The following is a 17,373-nucleotide window of genomic DNA, read 5'->3' as shown; positions in this document are numbered from 1 at the left end:
ACGTGATGATCGGGTGTGATAGGTTCTAACGTTCGCATACAACGGGTGTAAGCCAGATTTACACACGCAATACACTTAGGTTAACTTGACGAGCCTAGCATGTACAGACATGGCCTCGGAACACGGAAGACCGAAAGGTCGAACATGAGTCGTATAGTGGATACGATCAACATGAAGATGTTCACCGATGATGACTAGTCCGTCTCACATGATGATCGGACACGGCCTAGTTGACTCGGATCATGTATCACTTAGATGACTAGAGGGATGTCTATCTAAGTGGGAGTTCATTGAATAATTTGATTAGATGAACTTAATTATCATGAACATAGTCAAAGGTCTTTGCAAATTATGTCGTAGCTCACGCTTTGGTTCTGCTGTTTAGATATGTTCCTAGAGAAAATTTAGTTGAGAGCTGACAGTAGCAATTATGCGGACTGGGTCCGTGAACTGAGGATTGTCCTCATTGCTGCACAGAAGGGTTATGTCCTTAATGCACCGCTCAGTGTGTTGAACCTCGAGCATCGTCTGTAGATGTTGGGAAACATCTGACATACACGTTTTGATGACTACGTGATAGTTCAGTGCGTAATACTAACAGTTTAGAATTGTGGCACCAAAGACGTTTTTGAAATGTTGCAGAACATATGAGATGTTCCAAAAGACTGAAATTGGAATTTCAGACTAGTGCCCACGTCAAGAGGTATGAGACCTCTGACAAGTTTCTTAAGCCTGCAAACTAAGAGAGAAAAGCTCAATAGTTGAGCATGTGCTCAGATTGTCTAAGTACTACAATCGCTTGAATCGAGTGGGAGTTAATCTTCTAGATGAGATAGTGATGGTTCTCCATAGTCACTGCCACCAAGCTATTGGAGCTTCGTGATGAACTATAACATATCAGGGATAGACATGATGATCCTTGAGCAACTCGCGATGTTTGACACCGCGAAAGTAGAAATCAAGTAGGAGCATCAATTGTTGATGGTTAAACCACTAGTTTCAAGAAGGGCAAGGGAAAGAAGGGATACTTCATGAGACGGCAAATCAGTTGCTGCTCTAGTGAAGAAACCCAAGGTTGAACCAAACCCGAGACTAAGTGCTTCTATAATGAGGGGAACGGTCACTGAAGCAGAACTACCCTAGATACTTGGTAGATGAGAAGGCTGGCAAGGTCGATAGAAGTATTTTGGATATACGTTATATTAATGTGTACTTTACTAGTACTCCTAGTAGTACCAGGGTAATAAATACCGGTTCGGTTGCTAAGTGTTAGTAACTCGAAATAAAAGGCTACGGAGACTAGCTAAAGGTGAGATGACGATATGTTGGAAGTGTTTCCAAGGTTGATGTGATCAAACATCACACGCTCCCTCTACCATCGGGATTGGTGTTAAACCGAAATAATTGTTATTTGGTGTTTGCGTTGAGCATAGACATGATTGGATTATGTTTATCGCCATACGGTTATTCATTTAAGGAGAATAATGGTTACTCTGTTTATTTGAATAATACCTTCAATGGTCTTGCACCTAAAATGAATGGTTTATTGAATCTCGATCGTAGTGATACACATGTTCATGCCAAAAGATATAAGATAGTAATGATAGTACCACATACTTGTGGCACTGCCATTTGAGTCATGTTGGTATAAAACGCATGAAGAAGCTCCATGTTGATGGATCTTTGGACTCACTCGTTTTTGAAAAGATTGAGACATGCGAACCATGTCTATTGGTAGATATGCATGAAGAAACTCCATGCAGATGGATCGTTTGGACTCACTTGATTTTGAATCACTTGAGACATGCAAATCATACCACATGGGCAAGATGACTGAAAGGCCTCGTTTTCAGTAAGATGGAACAAGAAAGCAACTTGTTGGAAGTAATACATTTTGATGTGTGCAGTCCAATGAGTGCTGAGGCACGCAGTGGATATCGTTATGTTCTTACTTCACAGATGATTTGAGTAGATGCTGAGTATATTTACTTGATGAAACACAAGTCTGAATTATTGAAAGGTTTAAGTAATTTCAGAGTGAAGTTGAAGATCGTCGTGACAAGATGATAAAATGTCTATGATATGATCATAGAGATGAATATCTGAGTTACGAGTTTGGCACACAATTAAGACATTGTGGAAATTGTTTCACAACTAATACCGCCTGGACCACCATAGTGTGATGGTGTGTCCGAACATCATAACTGCACCCTATTGGATATGGTGCATACCATGATGTCTCTTATCGAATTACCACTATCGTTTATGGGTTAGGCATTAGAGACAACCGCATTCACTTTAAATAGGGCACCACACAATTCCGTTGAGACGACACCGTATGAACTATGGTTTAGAGAAACCTAAGCTGTCGTTTCTTAAAAGTTTGGGGTTGCGATGCTTATGTGAAAAAGTTTCAGGCTGATAAGCTCGAACCCAAAGCGGATAAATGCATCTTCATAGAATACCCAAAAATAGTTGGGTATACCTCCTATTTCAGATCCGGAAGCAAAAGTGATTGTTTCTAGAAACGGGTCCTTTCTCGAGGAAAAGTTTCTCTCGAAAGAATTGAGTGGGAGGATGGTGGAGACTTGATGAGGTTATTGAACCGTCACTTCAACTAGTGTGTAGCAGGGCACAGGAAGTTGTTCCTGTGGCACCTACACCAATTGAAGTGGAAGCTTATGATAGTGATCATGAAACTTCGGATCAAGTCACTACCAAACCTCATAGGTCGACAAGGATGCATACTACTTCAGAGAGGTACGTAATCCTGTCTTGGAAGTCATGTTTCTAGACAACAATGAACCTACGAGCTATGGAGAAGCGATGGTGGGCCCGGATTCCGACGAATGGCTCGAGGCCATAAAATCCGAGAGAGGATCCATGTATAAAACAAAGTATAAACTTTGAAAGAACTACTTGATGGTCGTAAGGCTGTTGGGTGCAGATGGATTTTAAAAGGAAGACGGACAATGATGGTAAGTGTCACCATTAAGAAAGCTCGACCTGTCGTTAAGATGTTTCCCGACAAGTTCAAGGAGTTGACTACGATGAGACTTTCTCACTCGTAGCGATGCCAAGAGTCTGTTGGAATTATGTTAGCAGTTACTGCATTATTTATGAAATCTTGCAGATAGGATGTCAAAACATTGTTTACTCGACGATTTTCTTGAGGAAAGGTTGTATGTGATACAACCAGAAGGTTTTGTCAATCCTAAAAGATGCTAACAAGTATGCAAAGCTCCAGCAATCCTTCTAAGGACTGGAGTAAGCATCTCGGAATTGGAATGTACGCTTTGATGAGATGATCAAAGATTTTGGGTTTATACAAAGTTTATGAGAAACTTGTATTTCCAAAGAAGTGAGTGGGAGCACTATAGAATTTTTGATGAGTATATGTTGTTAACATATTGTTGATCAGAAATGATGTAGAATTTCTGGAAAGCATGCAGGGTTATTTGAAAAGTGTTTTTCAATGGAAAACCTGGATTAAGCTACTTGAACATTGAGCATCAAGATCTATAAGGATAGATCAAAAACGCTTAATAGTACTTTCAAATGAATACATACCGTGACAAGATTTTGAAGGAGTTCAAAATAGATCAGCAAAGAAGGAGTTCTTGGCTGTGTTACAAGGTGTGAGTATTGAGTAAGACTCAAGACCTGACCACGGCAGAAGAGAGAGAAAGGACGAAGGTCGTCCCCTATGCTTTAGACGTAGGCTCTACAGTATGCTATGCTGTGTACCGCACCTGAAGTGTGCCTTGCCATGAGTCAGTCAAGGGGTACAAGAGTGATCCAGGAATGGATCACATGACAGCGGTCGAACTTATCCTTAGTAACTAGTGGACTAAGGAATTTTCTCGATTATGGAGGTGGTAAAAGAGTTCGTCGTAAAGGGTTACGTCGATGCAAACTTTGACACTAATCCGGATGACTCTGAGTAGTAAACCGGATTCGTATAGTAGAGCAGTTATTTGGAATAGCTCAAAGTAGCGCGTGGTAGCTGCATCTACAAGATGACATAGAGATTTGCAAAGCACACATGGATCTGAAAGGTTCAGACCCATTGACTAATAAACCTCTCTCACAAGCAAGATATGAACAAACCCCATGGGTGTTGGATTCATTACAATCACATAGTGATGTGAACTAGATTATTGACTCTAGTGCAAGTGGGAGACTGTTGGAAATATGCCCTAGAGGCAATAATAAAATGGTTATTATTGTATTTCCTTGTTCATGATAATTGTCTATTGTTCATGCTATAATTGTATTAACCGGAAACCGTAATACATGTGTGAATACATAGACCACAACATGTCCCTAGTAAGCCTCTAGTTGACTAGCTCGTTGATCAATAGATGGTCATGGTTTCCTGACCATGGACATTGGATGTCATTGATAACAGGATCACATCATTAGGAGAATGATGTGATGGACAAGACCCAATCTTAAGCATAGCACAAGATCATGTAGTTCGTTTGCTAAAGCTTTTCTAATGTCAAGTATCATTTCCTTAGACCATGAGATTGTGCAACTCCCGGATACCGTAGGGATGCTTTGGGTGCACCAAACGTCACAACGTAACTGGGTGGCTATAAAGGTGCACTACAGGTATCTCCGAAAGTGTCTGTTGGGTTGGCACGAATCGAGACTGGGATTTGTCACTCCGTATGACGGAGAGGTATCTCTGGGCCCACTCGGTAATGCATCATCATAATGAGCTCATTGTGACTAAGTAGTTGTCCACGGGATCATGCATTACGGAACGAGTAAAGTGACTTGCTGGTAACGAGATTGAACGAGGTACTGGGATACCAACGATCGAATCTCGGGCAAGTAACATACCGATTGACAAAGGGAATTGTATACGGGATTGCTTGAATCCTCGACATCGTGGTTCATCCGATGAGATCATCGTGGAACATGTGGGAGCCAACATGGGTATCCAGATCCCGCTGTTGGTTATTGGCTGGAGAGTTGTCTCGGTCATGTCTGCATGATTCCCGAACCCGTAGGGTCTACACACTTAAGGTCTGATGACACTAGGGTTATAGGGAAAGTTTGTACGTGGTTACCGAATGTTGTTTGGAGTCCCGGATGAGATCCCGGGCGTCACGAGGAGTTCCGGAATGGTCCGGAGGTAAAGAATAATATATAGGAAGTGAGGTTTTGACCACCAGAAGTGTTTCGGGCGTCACCGGTAATGTACCGGGACCATAGGAGGGTTCCGGGGGTCCACTAGGAGGGGCCACCAGCCCCGGAGGCTTGCATGGGCCAAGAGTGGGAAGGGACCAGCCCCTGAGTGGGCTGGTGCGCCTCCCACCAGGGCCCAAGGCGCAGCTAGGAGGAGAAGGGGGAAACACTAGGCGCAGATGGGCCTAAGGCCCACCCTAGGGCGCGCCCCCCTCTCCCCCTCTTGGCCGCCCCCCTCCATCCCATCTAGGGCTGCTGCCCCCCTAGGGGTGGGAACCCTAGAGGGGGCGCACCCTCATCCCCTCCTGCTATAAATAGTGGGGGTTTTGGGGCTTCCCAACACACGAGTCTCTCTCCCTCTTGGCGCAGCCCTACCCCTCTCCCTCCTCGTCTCTTGCAGTGCTTGGCGAAGCCCTGCTGGCGTGCCACGCTCCTCCACCATCACCACGCCGTCGTGCTGCTGCTGGACGGAGTCTTCTCCAACCTCTCCCTCTCTCCTTGCTGGATCAAGGCGCGAGAGACGTCACCGGGCTGTACGTGTGTTGAACGCGGAGGCGCAGTTGTTCGGAGCTTAGATTGGAATCGACCGTGATCTGAATCGCTGCGTGTACGACTCCACCAACCGCGTTCTTGTAACGCTTCCGCTTAGCGATCTTCAAGGGTATGAAGATGCACTCCCTCTCTCTCATTGCTAGTATCTCCTAGATTGATCTTGGTGACACATAGGAAATTTTTGAATTATTGCTACGTTGCCCAACACCATTGACCTCGAAGTTGATCGGAGGAGAATGACCTTCAACAAGCTTGGAAAATACAGCAGAGTACTGCAGTACGTTGATGTAATTGTGAGTTCCTGGCATACCAAAGAAGGAGTGCCAAATCTAGAGGTCGTGTGTGGCCACTGCCTCAAGTACCACACCGCAACCGCCTTTGGCGCCTTTGCACTTCCCCTACCAAGCAAATGGATAGTTTTTCCATTTCCAATGCATGCAGTCGATGCTTCCAAGCATCCCAGGAAATCCTCTTGCTGCATTCTGTGCTAAGATCCGAGCAGTGTCTTCAGCATTGGGTGATCGCGAGTATTGCGGTCCAAACACTACCAGCACTACCCTGCAGAACTTGTAGAAACACTCAATGGTCGTGGACTCGGCCATGCTTCCATAGTCTTCCAGTGAATCACCGGGAGCTCCGTATGCAAGCATCCTTATAGCCGTCGTGCACTTCTGGAGTGAGGTGAATCCAAGTGTGCCCGTGCAATCCTTCTTGCACTTGAAGTAGTTGTCGAACTCACGGATGGAATTCACAATCCCGAGGAAGGGCTTTCGGCTTATCCAAAAACGGCGCCAAATACTTTGTCGTCGTGCAGTGGAGCGTCGGCGAAGTAGTCGGAGTAGAGCAAGCAATAGCCTTCCAGTCGATGCCTTTGCTTTGCCTTCAGCCGGCCCAGCGCCGAGCCACCTCGTCTGCGGCTTTGCATTGCTCGCGAGCAGGCGGCCAGGGCGGCGAGGACCATGAGATGCTCTTCGTCCTGGGTGTCGGAATCGGCTTCCTTCTCTAGGAGCACCGCAAGCCCCTCCTCGCCGTCGGAGTCCATGGCCGAGTAGACAAATCGCCGAACACCTGACGGGCATGGTAGGCACGCAACCGCCGGTATTCCAGCCCTGCGTGGCCGGAACATCGGAAAGCTCGCCCAGGAACGGGGTGGAGGATGCCGCGGCGGAGCCCTCTCTTTTTTCGACGGGGGGATGGCCTATCTAGCGGCGGTGGGTGGGTGGGCGGCGCCGGGATCGACAAGGTGGCGGCAGGGGCGTGCACGCGTGGGGGGGGGGTCTGGACGTGCAAGATGCGTTTTCGCCTGACGGTGGTGGCCCAGATGCGGTTTTCCCTTCCGCCAGCCAGTGCGCTGGGTTCGGCCTAGGATCGCCGAGCCGGCGGACTTCAACGTCCTGGAGGCGCGACTGGGATTTTTTGGCGCCGACGCTAAAAAACTTGCCCTGGGGGCCTGGTGGGGGCGGGAGTGGAGATGCTCTAACCTGGGTACACGCCACCCAGACAACTTTAGAGAAAATAGTATTGGGCCCGCGGAGTAAAAAAATAGATGCACCTCACTGCACACTCTGCACAACACGTCCCCTTGGCGCAGATGTGCACGTCAAGGGTATTTGCATGTATGAACCGATGTATGTCCACTTTTCTCATTTCAATGAACTTTAGCGTACAAATCACCTCTGCCTGGACGACCGGTTGCATAGCTGCGATCAGTTGCCGCTGCGGGCAGGCTGCAATCGGTCTTTGCATCATGTGCGCAGCTGGTCATGTAGTAGTGTTAAGGCAAGCTGGGTAGGGCCAAAATTATCATTGGAGTTACTGCTGCTCTTTCATTTGGAATTCCCTAGTTATGACTTTGATGTAAGACTCAAACATAATAGCCTTAATTATGTAAGACTTTAATCGTTAACGGGTGTAACCTGTGATATCAGTTCGTTGTATTAACTGGACATTGATTTTGAGATCACTATGCACACACAAATCGTTGTCTTCGGTCATCTAGACCAGGGTCCCCACAAGAGGGCACACAATGCTCGACCTTTTGCCGACGGAGGAGATGTTGTGGTGGAGATTGGAGAGTAAGTAGGAAGGGATGAGGGAGAGATGGGTAAGAGTCCAAGCAAGAGGTTTTTGTGTGTTGTGTCTCTGCTCTCGTCTTTTTACCACAAGAGTATGTCGGAGTATGATAAATTGCAAAGGTGTAGCGAATTGAGTTTAAAGGATGCAAACACGAGGGCTCGATGATATTTCTTTTGTCCGGTGTTTGGATAGCCTCTCTATCCTAGTCATCAAGTTGATGGAGGCTTCGAACAACAAAAACTTTAAATAACACAAAAAGCATCATTTGAGTCGCCCACCAGTTGCAACCCCACCTATTCCGTCATGGCTACAAATGTTAAAGCCTCTTGGGGTAGACCTTGACACACAAAAAGGGATCTTCGAGTCTTATACAGACGAGTCATTCACACTAAATGACAACCATTTAGGAGGCGTACAACCTTCAAGAGGAACAAGCAAAGTAATGTCACTTGGATAAGCTCTTCGACGATCTTCAATCAAAACACTATCAAGAACTCATATGATCTCACTCTCACAGAAGACACTCGAAGCAAACAAGAGAAACACTCAGGAATTGAGATTCAAGCACGAGGAGAGTTTGGCGTTCAAATAATCAATTAAGTGCTCATGGATCACCCAACAACTATCTTGCCTTGGGGTTCAGGCCAACCCTACTACTGAAGTAGAAAGCATCATATTCCGGTTTTTCCAACACTTGATCAGGAACTGGGCGCAGAAATTCCTTTAAGAGAAGGGGATGCCTACAACCAATGCCTAAATAAAGGCATATGTCGAAAAGTGCAACTACTAATAGATTTAGTAAAAGAAGGCCTGGAACGACTTGGATGAAATGACTACGAAAATTAAGTGAAAAAAGTTGGAATTGGTTTGAGGTCCCCACAATGAAAAGATAAACTTTGAGTCATTCATAGGTGGACGTGCCCAGTGGTCAAAATGCTGTCCAAACAACGTAATTGCCTAATCAATGACAAACCCTGCCCCGATAGTGCTGGTAATTAATGTGTGAAAAATGGCAAATATGCGGTGTTAGCATCCACACATCAGCAGCTTTATAAGAGTTGCCACTGGTATGCCACTTTGCATGTTCACGGACATACAACTCACAAAATAAAAAATGTAGGATCTAAATGACACCCAAGCAGGTTTAGTTGCCCGCTGGTATATTTACTCGCAACAACAGCCGCTAAGGTACTGTAAACAAAGCCAAGCTAAAATACGATGACATAACCTGAGCAACGGCACATGGTACATTTGCAGAACATAAATATCTTTACAGTGTATCTATATGAATAACTCTCTCCAGCAAAGCTTGCCCCCAGGTTTCAAGGCACAGCAATCTAACTCCATAACACCTTCAATCAAGCAAACCCACTTTCTCGATCACAAGTATTCGCATCTTGCACCTCAGTTTGCTCAACGGAGTCACTTTTGCCTGCGTCAATTATAATATATTATAGGTTGGCAGGATTTCACTAGAAGCAATAATTCTCGCCTTTTCAATCAAGTAAAAAAAAATGAAGAAGAACAATAAGACAACAACACCCGGCAATAACTCACTTTCTTGACCACAAGTATTCGTATCTTGCACCTCAGTTTGCCCAAGGGAATCACTTCTACCTGGATCAATTAGAATAGATTATAAGTTGCTAACGTTTCACTGAAGAAAAACAAGTGAGCAAGAACAATAAGGCAAAACAACACCAAGCAATAATCACATTTCAAGTTGGCTTCGGTCAATATCTTATTACAAACTTCACTTCCTTGTTTAGGAAATTGACTTGGTTCAAAGGCATTTTGACCTCTGTTGTTATATGCTAGGGAAATTAAAGATCGACGGTCGGATTCGTACTAGACCAAATCCAACAAAAGTGGTCTCAGGCATTGCGGTCCCCCAAACGTGTGGCCTGGATTTGGTGTGTCAGACGTATTGCTCAAACTGAAGCACCTAGAACCTCAGTTAAAGAAGTTTCCCGCTCCACCGCGACTTCTCTGCTTCAGCACTGCAGTCGCTCCCTCCCTAGCCATCTCTTGCTGTCATTCCACATGCTCACAGAAATTGTCACCACTCCCTGACATCTGCCATACACGCCCTCTCCACCAATCGTGGCAAGCACTCCCCATCATCCGGTCTTCCAATCCCCTGGTCGGGGCGCTAGCACTGCCGCAGGCCGAAGTCCATATCACTGGCCCTCTCTGTGTGTGGGTTGCGGGGGTGCTAGCTGCCGGATGCCAAACCACTGCAGCCCGACCATGCACTGAACACAACATCTTCAACCGCACACACACACACACAACTTGAAGAGGCAAAATAATATTTCAGAAAGTAGATGTGGAGTACAAAGTTCTTCGATGATCTAGAGTTTATATTTCTGTAAACCATATGCCGATCAAAATCTGAATCCGGTATATGTATTCCACTCCAAGAGGAAACCAAGGAATATGTTGCAGTCTTTGTGTTCAAGTCCAAAGTGATTTTCATTTTTTTATGTCCATTGCAGTGAAATGCTGACCAACTCCAAGTATTACAACGATTTACAAAATCCTTGCTGATTTAAACATTTCAAGTGATCCATCATTGCATTTGCTCTACAACAATATGAAGAAAAAAAGTGTTGATGATTGCATCCATAACTACTGGAGTTTATGTCGACTTTTTTTCTCAAATAGTTGGACGTGTCTAAAGCTTGGCGTGTTTGTATGGCTACATGCTCTTGCTATGTTTCTACTAATAATGGGGTGTTTGTTACGTTACTTTCTCTACGTATACAGAAATTATAATGCATCACCTTGGCAGATTCATGCTCGGACAATTATCTAGAAAGGAAATTAAGGAATTATAAGTCAAAAAACAGTTTTATCGTGTAGCTAACAATAGATATTTTTTCTCCATTGTCAGGACGTAACAATTTTGTTAGCAGAACTACATTTGTGCCTGCAAAGACTTGAAGACCGCAAAGTACCTATAGGTACATTTTCTTTATCTGCAGTTCAATATGGGACTTTGGTTTCTCATACTTTCTAATTCGGTGTCATAATAAAATACTACATGGAAAATATAATGTGTTTTGCATCAATGGTCTTACTTGACCGGTGCTCCAATTATAGTTTGTGTCTAACATAATTATTGGGGTTCCAGATACTTGTGCTGTCATCGAGTACCTTGAATTATTTGATGTAAATAATAATTGTGCTTAATTAACTCTCCTCTAGTTTTTGATATTTATGATTATGGGATGTGTTCTATGATGCAGGGATACGGCACATAGGTGCCGAATCGGTGCAGGACACTGCACCAGGACGGGGATACACATGGATACGCGTGGGATACACGTATCCCAAAGCATCACAATTTTCGAATTAAAATAAGGAAAAAAATCAGAATACAGCTGGAACACGCAGGGTATACCCGAGGAATACGTATGGGGCTGTTACGACTTGATCAGGCCTTTCATTGCTGTTGATAATAGCATCCATAACTAGTGTGGAGTTTATGTCAATTTTTATTAAAAAAAAAATCTCATCTCAAATAGTTAGGTATCTCAAACTTGCGTATTTGTATGGCTACATGCACTTGCTATATTTCTCCTAATGGGGTGTTTGTTATGTTGCTTTCTCTACATATATAGAAATTATAATGCAGCACCATGGCAGATTCCTGCTCAGACAATTATCTAGAAAGGAAATGAAGGAATTACAAAAATCAGTTTTTTAAATCCTGTAGCTAACAATAGATATTTTTTCTCAATTGCCAGGACGTAACAGTTTTGTTGCACTACATTTGTGCCTGCAAAGACTTGAAGACCGCAAAGTACCTAAAGGTACATTTTCATTATCTGCAGTTCAATATCGGATTTTGGTTTCTCATACTTTCTAATTCAGTGTACATGTAAATAATAAATGTGCCTAATTAGCTCTCCTCTAATTTTTTATATTTATGATGATAGGCTGTGCAAGCTGTAGAGATTGCCGTAACCATGCTAAGGTTGCGGCTGGATTCACTGCAGCACATGTAACAGTTCTCAACTCAGCAGATTTAATTTCTATTTCCCAACTAACGCAAGAAGCCCTAACAGTCGATGCACTACTCTACCATTGCATCGCATCATCATTATCAATCTCGTCCTCCTAAATCAAGTGTGATAAGTTGCTAGGTTGTAATCTCAGTTTCATCACACGGACAATCCTAGAGCAATGGACATTGTGACGAGAACACAGATCTGTGTTTTGACACCCACATGGTGAGATTAGCTAAGCATGGGCTGAACACTGCTTACTGGATGTGGATCTGCTGCCACAATATTGGTGAAGTCAAGCTTCCCTGCTTACTAAAAGGATCCAAATATAACACCCCCTCTTTGACTTTCCAACATGTTTTCAACTAATAGTACATAAATAACAGGGCATAAATGACACCCAGAGCAGTTGTTGCCACAAGGGCGAAAGAGCAGAGGTACCTGGAGTCCTGATATGTTTGGAGATTCCACTGGCAAGGAAGTAGCGCATAAAACCAAGGTGCCTCTTGGGTAGCTTCGCCACTCCTCGCAGAGTCGGCATACTGAGATCAACAGAGAATACTGTCGGCATAGCCCTCATGCCGGTGCCCTTGGCCAACAAGTAAACAATATCATCACCATCCGTGATGCTCAAGGTAGGGTAAGCCATGCGTAGAGATTCCAGGGACAAGACTTCCTCTGCAGCACTCCCCTCCTTGTTGGCGCTTCCGCTCATGAGCTTATGCAACAGCTTATAATGCCTTTTGAGATCAGCAGGAATATCAATCTCAGTCGACAGGGCGGAGCATCGAAACTGCCAGCCATTCAATGAAGTGACCGGGATAGGCATGCTCCATGTGGTGGCCCTCCAGGCACCACCGTGCAAGTTCATCTTGACATACTTGATAGTGCTTTTGCTCTGGTCGACAATGATGTCACGCAAATAGTAGGGGCAGCAGTCAAGGAATAACCTCCAGTCACTCTTAGAGACAGAAGGCAGAGGCACGTCACGGAGCGTGGGGCTAATTTCCAGCACGTCGCAGAGAAGGATGCCTCGCCAGAGATCGACCCAGCCAACGGTACCTTTAGCACCACCAAGCGTGATCACCTTTGTTGTCCGATGATACGAAAGCATCTGCGATGCGAGAGAGATCGAGGACGAGTTGTCCCTGGGCAGCTCCTTCACATTCAGCTCTATATCCAGCAGCTTGGAGGTCCAACTCCCTGGCTTGCCATCAGGTCTAGACCGGTACACGTGAAGCTTAAAGGTACACATACCCAAGGTTTGAAGGGCGGCCACAGCGTACTTGCCGTCGCCGCAGCTCAGTATGGCGATCTCCTTATCTCCAAAGTAATATGGAGCAGACTTCGGGAGCAGGTCCAGCTTTGGGATTTGGGAGTGCGCCCTGTAGACGAAGTAGTCGCTAAACATCGGATTAGACTCGCCAAAGGGTTGGACGGGGACGCGGAGGAGAACGAGGTCAGCATCCGCGCTGATGACCTTGGGCGCCAGGGACAAACCCTCGGGTTCCGGGCATGCCGCGCTGCTGAAGGAGAAGTGCGAGAGGACTGGCGGGCGGGCGGCGCAGAAAGTCACCGCGATGGGCAGGCCGGTACTCGTCTTGGACGTGGCGGTGGTGGCGTTGCGGCTGGGGCCGATTTGGCCAAAGAGGTCGAGTATGACGGAGCTTGGGATATAGTGGCGGCCCTTGCCCTCGCGGCTCGCAAGGACGGCAGCTGTCGCCATGGATTCTGATTGGTCAATCCACGACCAAATCGGACAAGACTGGAGCTTCAATTGGATTTGGGATACTCATCTGGGGGCCGAAGGAGCGTCAGCCGGCGGCGGAATTCGGGGAGTAGGGTTAGGAATTTTAGGGAGGGCGATGATCCGTTCTCTTCTTCCTGAAGGCCTAGCCTTTTTTTTTTGGGAGTGCAACCTGAAAGCCTTTGAAGATCCTCGGGGGGGGGGGGGGGGGGTGTATCATATAAAGTATCATGCATATGATACTAGTTGTATAATACTACCTCCCTAATACATAGTATCATATATTAGTATCATGTAGTATTTTATTTATTGTCATGCATGACACAAAGTAGTATAGCATTTATTATGATACGGTATCATGATACTCTATGATACTCCATCATATCTTTCTTCATTTAAGGTTATGACACCTCATCAAAATTGCTTAGTTGACATGCATGATACTAACTATGATACTACCATTACGACTAGCCTAAGCGAGACAGAGGGAAGCCTCGCGTCGGAGAGCTCCAGATGGGCCGGCCCAGCCGCGCGGGAGGGTACAACCTCCTTTTTCTGTTCTTTTCTACGTTTTCTGTTTACTTTTTTGCTTTATTTTTTTTACCTTTTTATACTTTAACATATTATAAATATATATCAATAAAATTTTATTTTTTATCAAGCATTTGATTTTTTTAAATGTGTATAGATAAATTTCTTATCACACGAGAATTTTATAAAAAAATGATTATGTATTCAAAAAAAATGTTAATCAAGCATTTGAAAAATATTTGAAAAATGTCAATGTGTTTAGAAAAATTGATGGAAATTTTTTATCATGAAAATGTTACTCAAGCATTTGAAAAAGTGTTGAACACGTCTTCGGGCCCGTGGGACTGGGGATACCCAAGCCCGTTTGCTTACGGCCCCTCGCGCGGCGCACTGCCTGGGCCCCACGTGCGGCCCATCTTCAGGCCTCGCAGATAAGCCCTCAAGTGGACCCCCTCCTCGCGAGGCGCGCACCGTCAGGCATCGCTAGTAGCCTCACGAGGCAGCTTCCCGAGGCCATCTCCCGAGGCCTCCTAGGAGTCGTATGGATCAAGGAACCAACCAAGGAGTCACGCTGCCCCGCGCCTTCACGTGGGTGACCCGCGTGGGGACAAATGGAGCCAGAGGAGCGCCAACAGGTCCGGACGAGGAGGTTTGCCTCTTTGGTGCTAAGGGAGCAAGGACAGCTCACCGGTTACCAAGGCGATCCCTAAAGGTTGCCTCTTCGGTGCAAAAAGACCAGGACGACGGGCTCGCTAGGATGAAGGTCATCACCGAGCCCACCGGCGCGTCATGGCAGAGAGCTTTGGCAGGCGAAGACCAACTTTAGTCAAGATAAGTTGTACTCTTGTCCCCGTTCGTATTTGGCCGTTGTGGCAACCCTTCCTGCCTGGTGTTTTCGGGGGAAGAGGACCAAGGCCAGCATAAGTAGAGATAGAGTGCCACCATAGAGAGGGATCGATCAACCCTCTTTGTACTCGTGTGTTCATCCTCCCTCGCGAGGCAATCCATCCACAAAGTAGGAGTAGGGTTTTACACCGCAAGGTGGCCCAAACCTGGGTAAACTGTCGTGTTTGTAGTTTGTCTTTCCCTTTGCTCGAGCACGCCGGAGCATCGTCGTGAGGTAGTGTGGAGCTAGGTAGGGCTTGGCGAGGTTCCTCGCGCACACCCCAGTGTTCGAATCTTTCTGGGGTCCCCGAATCCCAAGATCCAACATTTGGCGCGCCAGGTAGGAGTGTGCCGAAGTTCGTCCGCTTCACTCCAATTTCTGCTCTGCCATCTCTATAACACCCCGAGACCGATGCGTCAGGTGTTTTCCAGTTATTCACCGTTGTTTGCCATGTCATTTGCTTGCGTGATTCACTTTGCCATGTCATCATGTGTATTGCATCCTCATGTTTTTTAAAACTTGCATTCGTTCGGGTCTCCCAGTTCTCTCTGTTGTCCGTTCTGAGTCCAGCCACACTCACACACGCTCGCAGCACCTCCGATATATTATTTTATAAGTGGCATAAAAATGTTCTCGGGATAGGGTGAAAGTTGGCGTGCGGTCTTGTTATAGCGTAGGTAGACCGCTTGCCAAATTTCATCGCGTTCGGAGTCCGTTTGATAGCTCAACCGTCATCTGTAGCGACACCGTTGCTGGTTAATACGCCAGACGTTTTCTGTCTCCTGAAACTGTTGCCGGGCCTCTCTCACTCTTCTCTCCCGCAGCCCACGGCCTTCTACGCAGCCACAATCAGCCCACCTGCAAATCCACCTAAACTGCCTCCACTCGGGACCGTCGGATCGCGATCGGAGGGCTTTGAAACAGCCTCAAACCCCCTCCAAACCCTAATCCTAGCCTCCTACCATAAATAGACCCCTCCCCCTACCAAATCGGGGCTAAACCTACACTACTAGGGAAAAGCCTATACACATGATCTTACCAGCAGCGCGTTTCAAAATAAGGCGCTGCTGCAATGTAGCAGTAGCGCGCTCCAGCAAAACTCGCTGCTGAAATAAAAGAAGCAGTAGCGCGCCTCTTGTAAGCCGCGCTACTGCTATAATTCCCACGACCCCGCTGCGAAGCTAGTTCTAGCAGCAGCGCGTTAACTGGAAGTGTGCTACTGCTAGGTTGTTTAGCAGTAGCGCCTTTCCCTATAGCGTGCTACTGCTAAAACTAGCTATCTCCCACCACCCACGCTCTCCTCTATCCGATCCACTCACACTCACACTCACTCGATCTCCCCCTCGCGCCGGTCCTCCCCCGCTGGCCGCCGTCGCCCACCCCTCCTCCCTCCATACCGCCATCACCTCCTCCTCCTCACTGGACTCGGTACCGCCCTCCTCCTCCGTCCTCCCTCGACTCGCCGCTGGCCGGCCCCTCCTCGCTCCGCCCTTCCTCCTCCGTCCTACTCTCTCCTCCCTCCTCCAGTCGCCCCTCCTTCTCCCTCCTCCCTCCCCCATCCACAACCCCTCCTCCCTGCTACATTTTGATTTAGTAGGCTAGTTCATATGCAACATTTTGATTTAGTTCATATGATTTAGTTGATTTAGTAGGCTAGTTGATTTAAAACATTTTGATTTAGTTGATTTAGTAGGCTAGTTTATTTATAGAACATTTTGATTTAGTAGGCAAGTTGATTTAATAGGCTAGTTGATTTAGTTGATTTATAGAACATTTTGATTTAGTTGATTTAGTACGCTAGTTGATATTGCTTCTCGCGGAAGAAGAATCAAATTGCTTCTCCTGGAAGAAGAACCAAATTGCTTCTCGCGGAAGATTTGGCATTTGCCTGCTAGCTGTTGGTTCTATTCTAGAAGGTGTTAGTAAGCTATGAAAATATAACTGAAGAAGAAACAAAAATATCACATGCTACTGTTTTTCTTTCCTGTGAAGTGGATCGTTAATCCTTTGCTCATTTTGCTTTAGGAAAATGGCGCCACCACCACCACCACCACCATGTCGATTGTGCAAGTCAAGGTGCGCCAGCAGCCTTGCAACTGGCAAGCTGTTCGGCATCTACTTCCAGCCGAGTTTTCGTCGTGCGGCGGTAAGAAATTATATGAAATGTAACAACTATTTTATTTTTAGTGTTGGCATTACTGCATTGTGTCATTTTGCTTTTTTTACATAGATCGTCCCATGCAATGTGAGGTTAAAATTCAACAAGCTGACAGGAGACACTGTGACATTTGAGGCTCCTCGGGGGGGGGGGGGTACACTATGGAGGTCGAGAAAGGACGCAATATATCGCAGATTTGAGGAGATGGATG

At 46.0% G+C, this 17,373-nt stretch overlaps 1 protein-coding gene across 1 annotated transcript; it reads right to left on the bottom strand.

Annotated features, from left to right (window-relative positions):
• Positions 1–8,944: 8,944 nt before the first annotated feature.
• Positions 8,945–13,753, bottom strand: LOC123189962 (uncharacterized). The gene is made up of 3 exons (XM_044602500.1): positions 12,282–13,753; positions 9,385–9,444; positions 8,945–9,259 (listed from the first exon to the last, which is right to left on the bottom strand). Exons 1-3 carry the CDS (start codon positions 13,564–13,566, stop codon positions 9,186–9,188), a joined length of 1,419 nt encoding a protein of 472 aa, XP_044458435.1. The 5' UTR covers positions 13,567–13,753; the 3' UTR covers positions 8,945–9,185.
• Between the last annotated feature and the right edge of the window lie 3,620 nt (positions 13,754–17,373).

This window comes from Triticum aestivum, chromosome 2A, assembly GCF_018294505.1.
Source record: "Triticum aestivum cultivar Chinese Spring chromosome 2A, IWGSC CS RefSeq v2.1, whole genome shotgun sequence".
NCBI lineage: Eukaryota > Viridiplantae > Streptophyta > Magnoliopsida > Poales > Poaceae > Triticum > Triticum aestivum.
The sequence above is the reverse complement of the archived record's forward strand: the minus strand, read 5'-3'. Positions and strand labels throughout refer to the sequence as shown.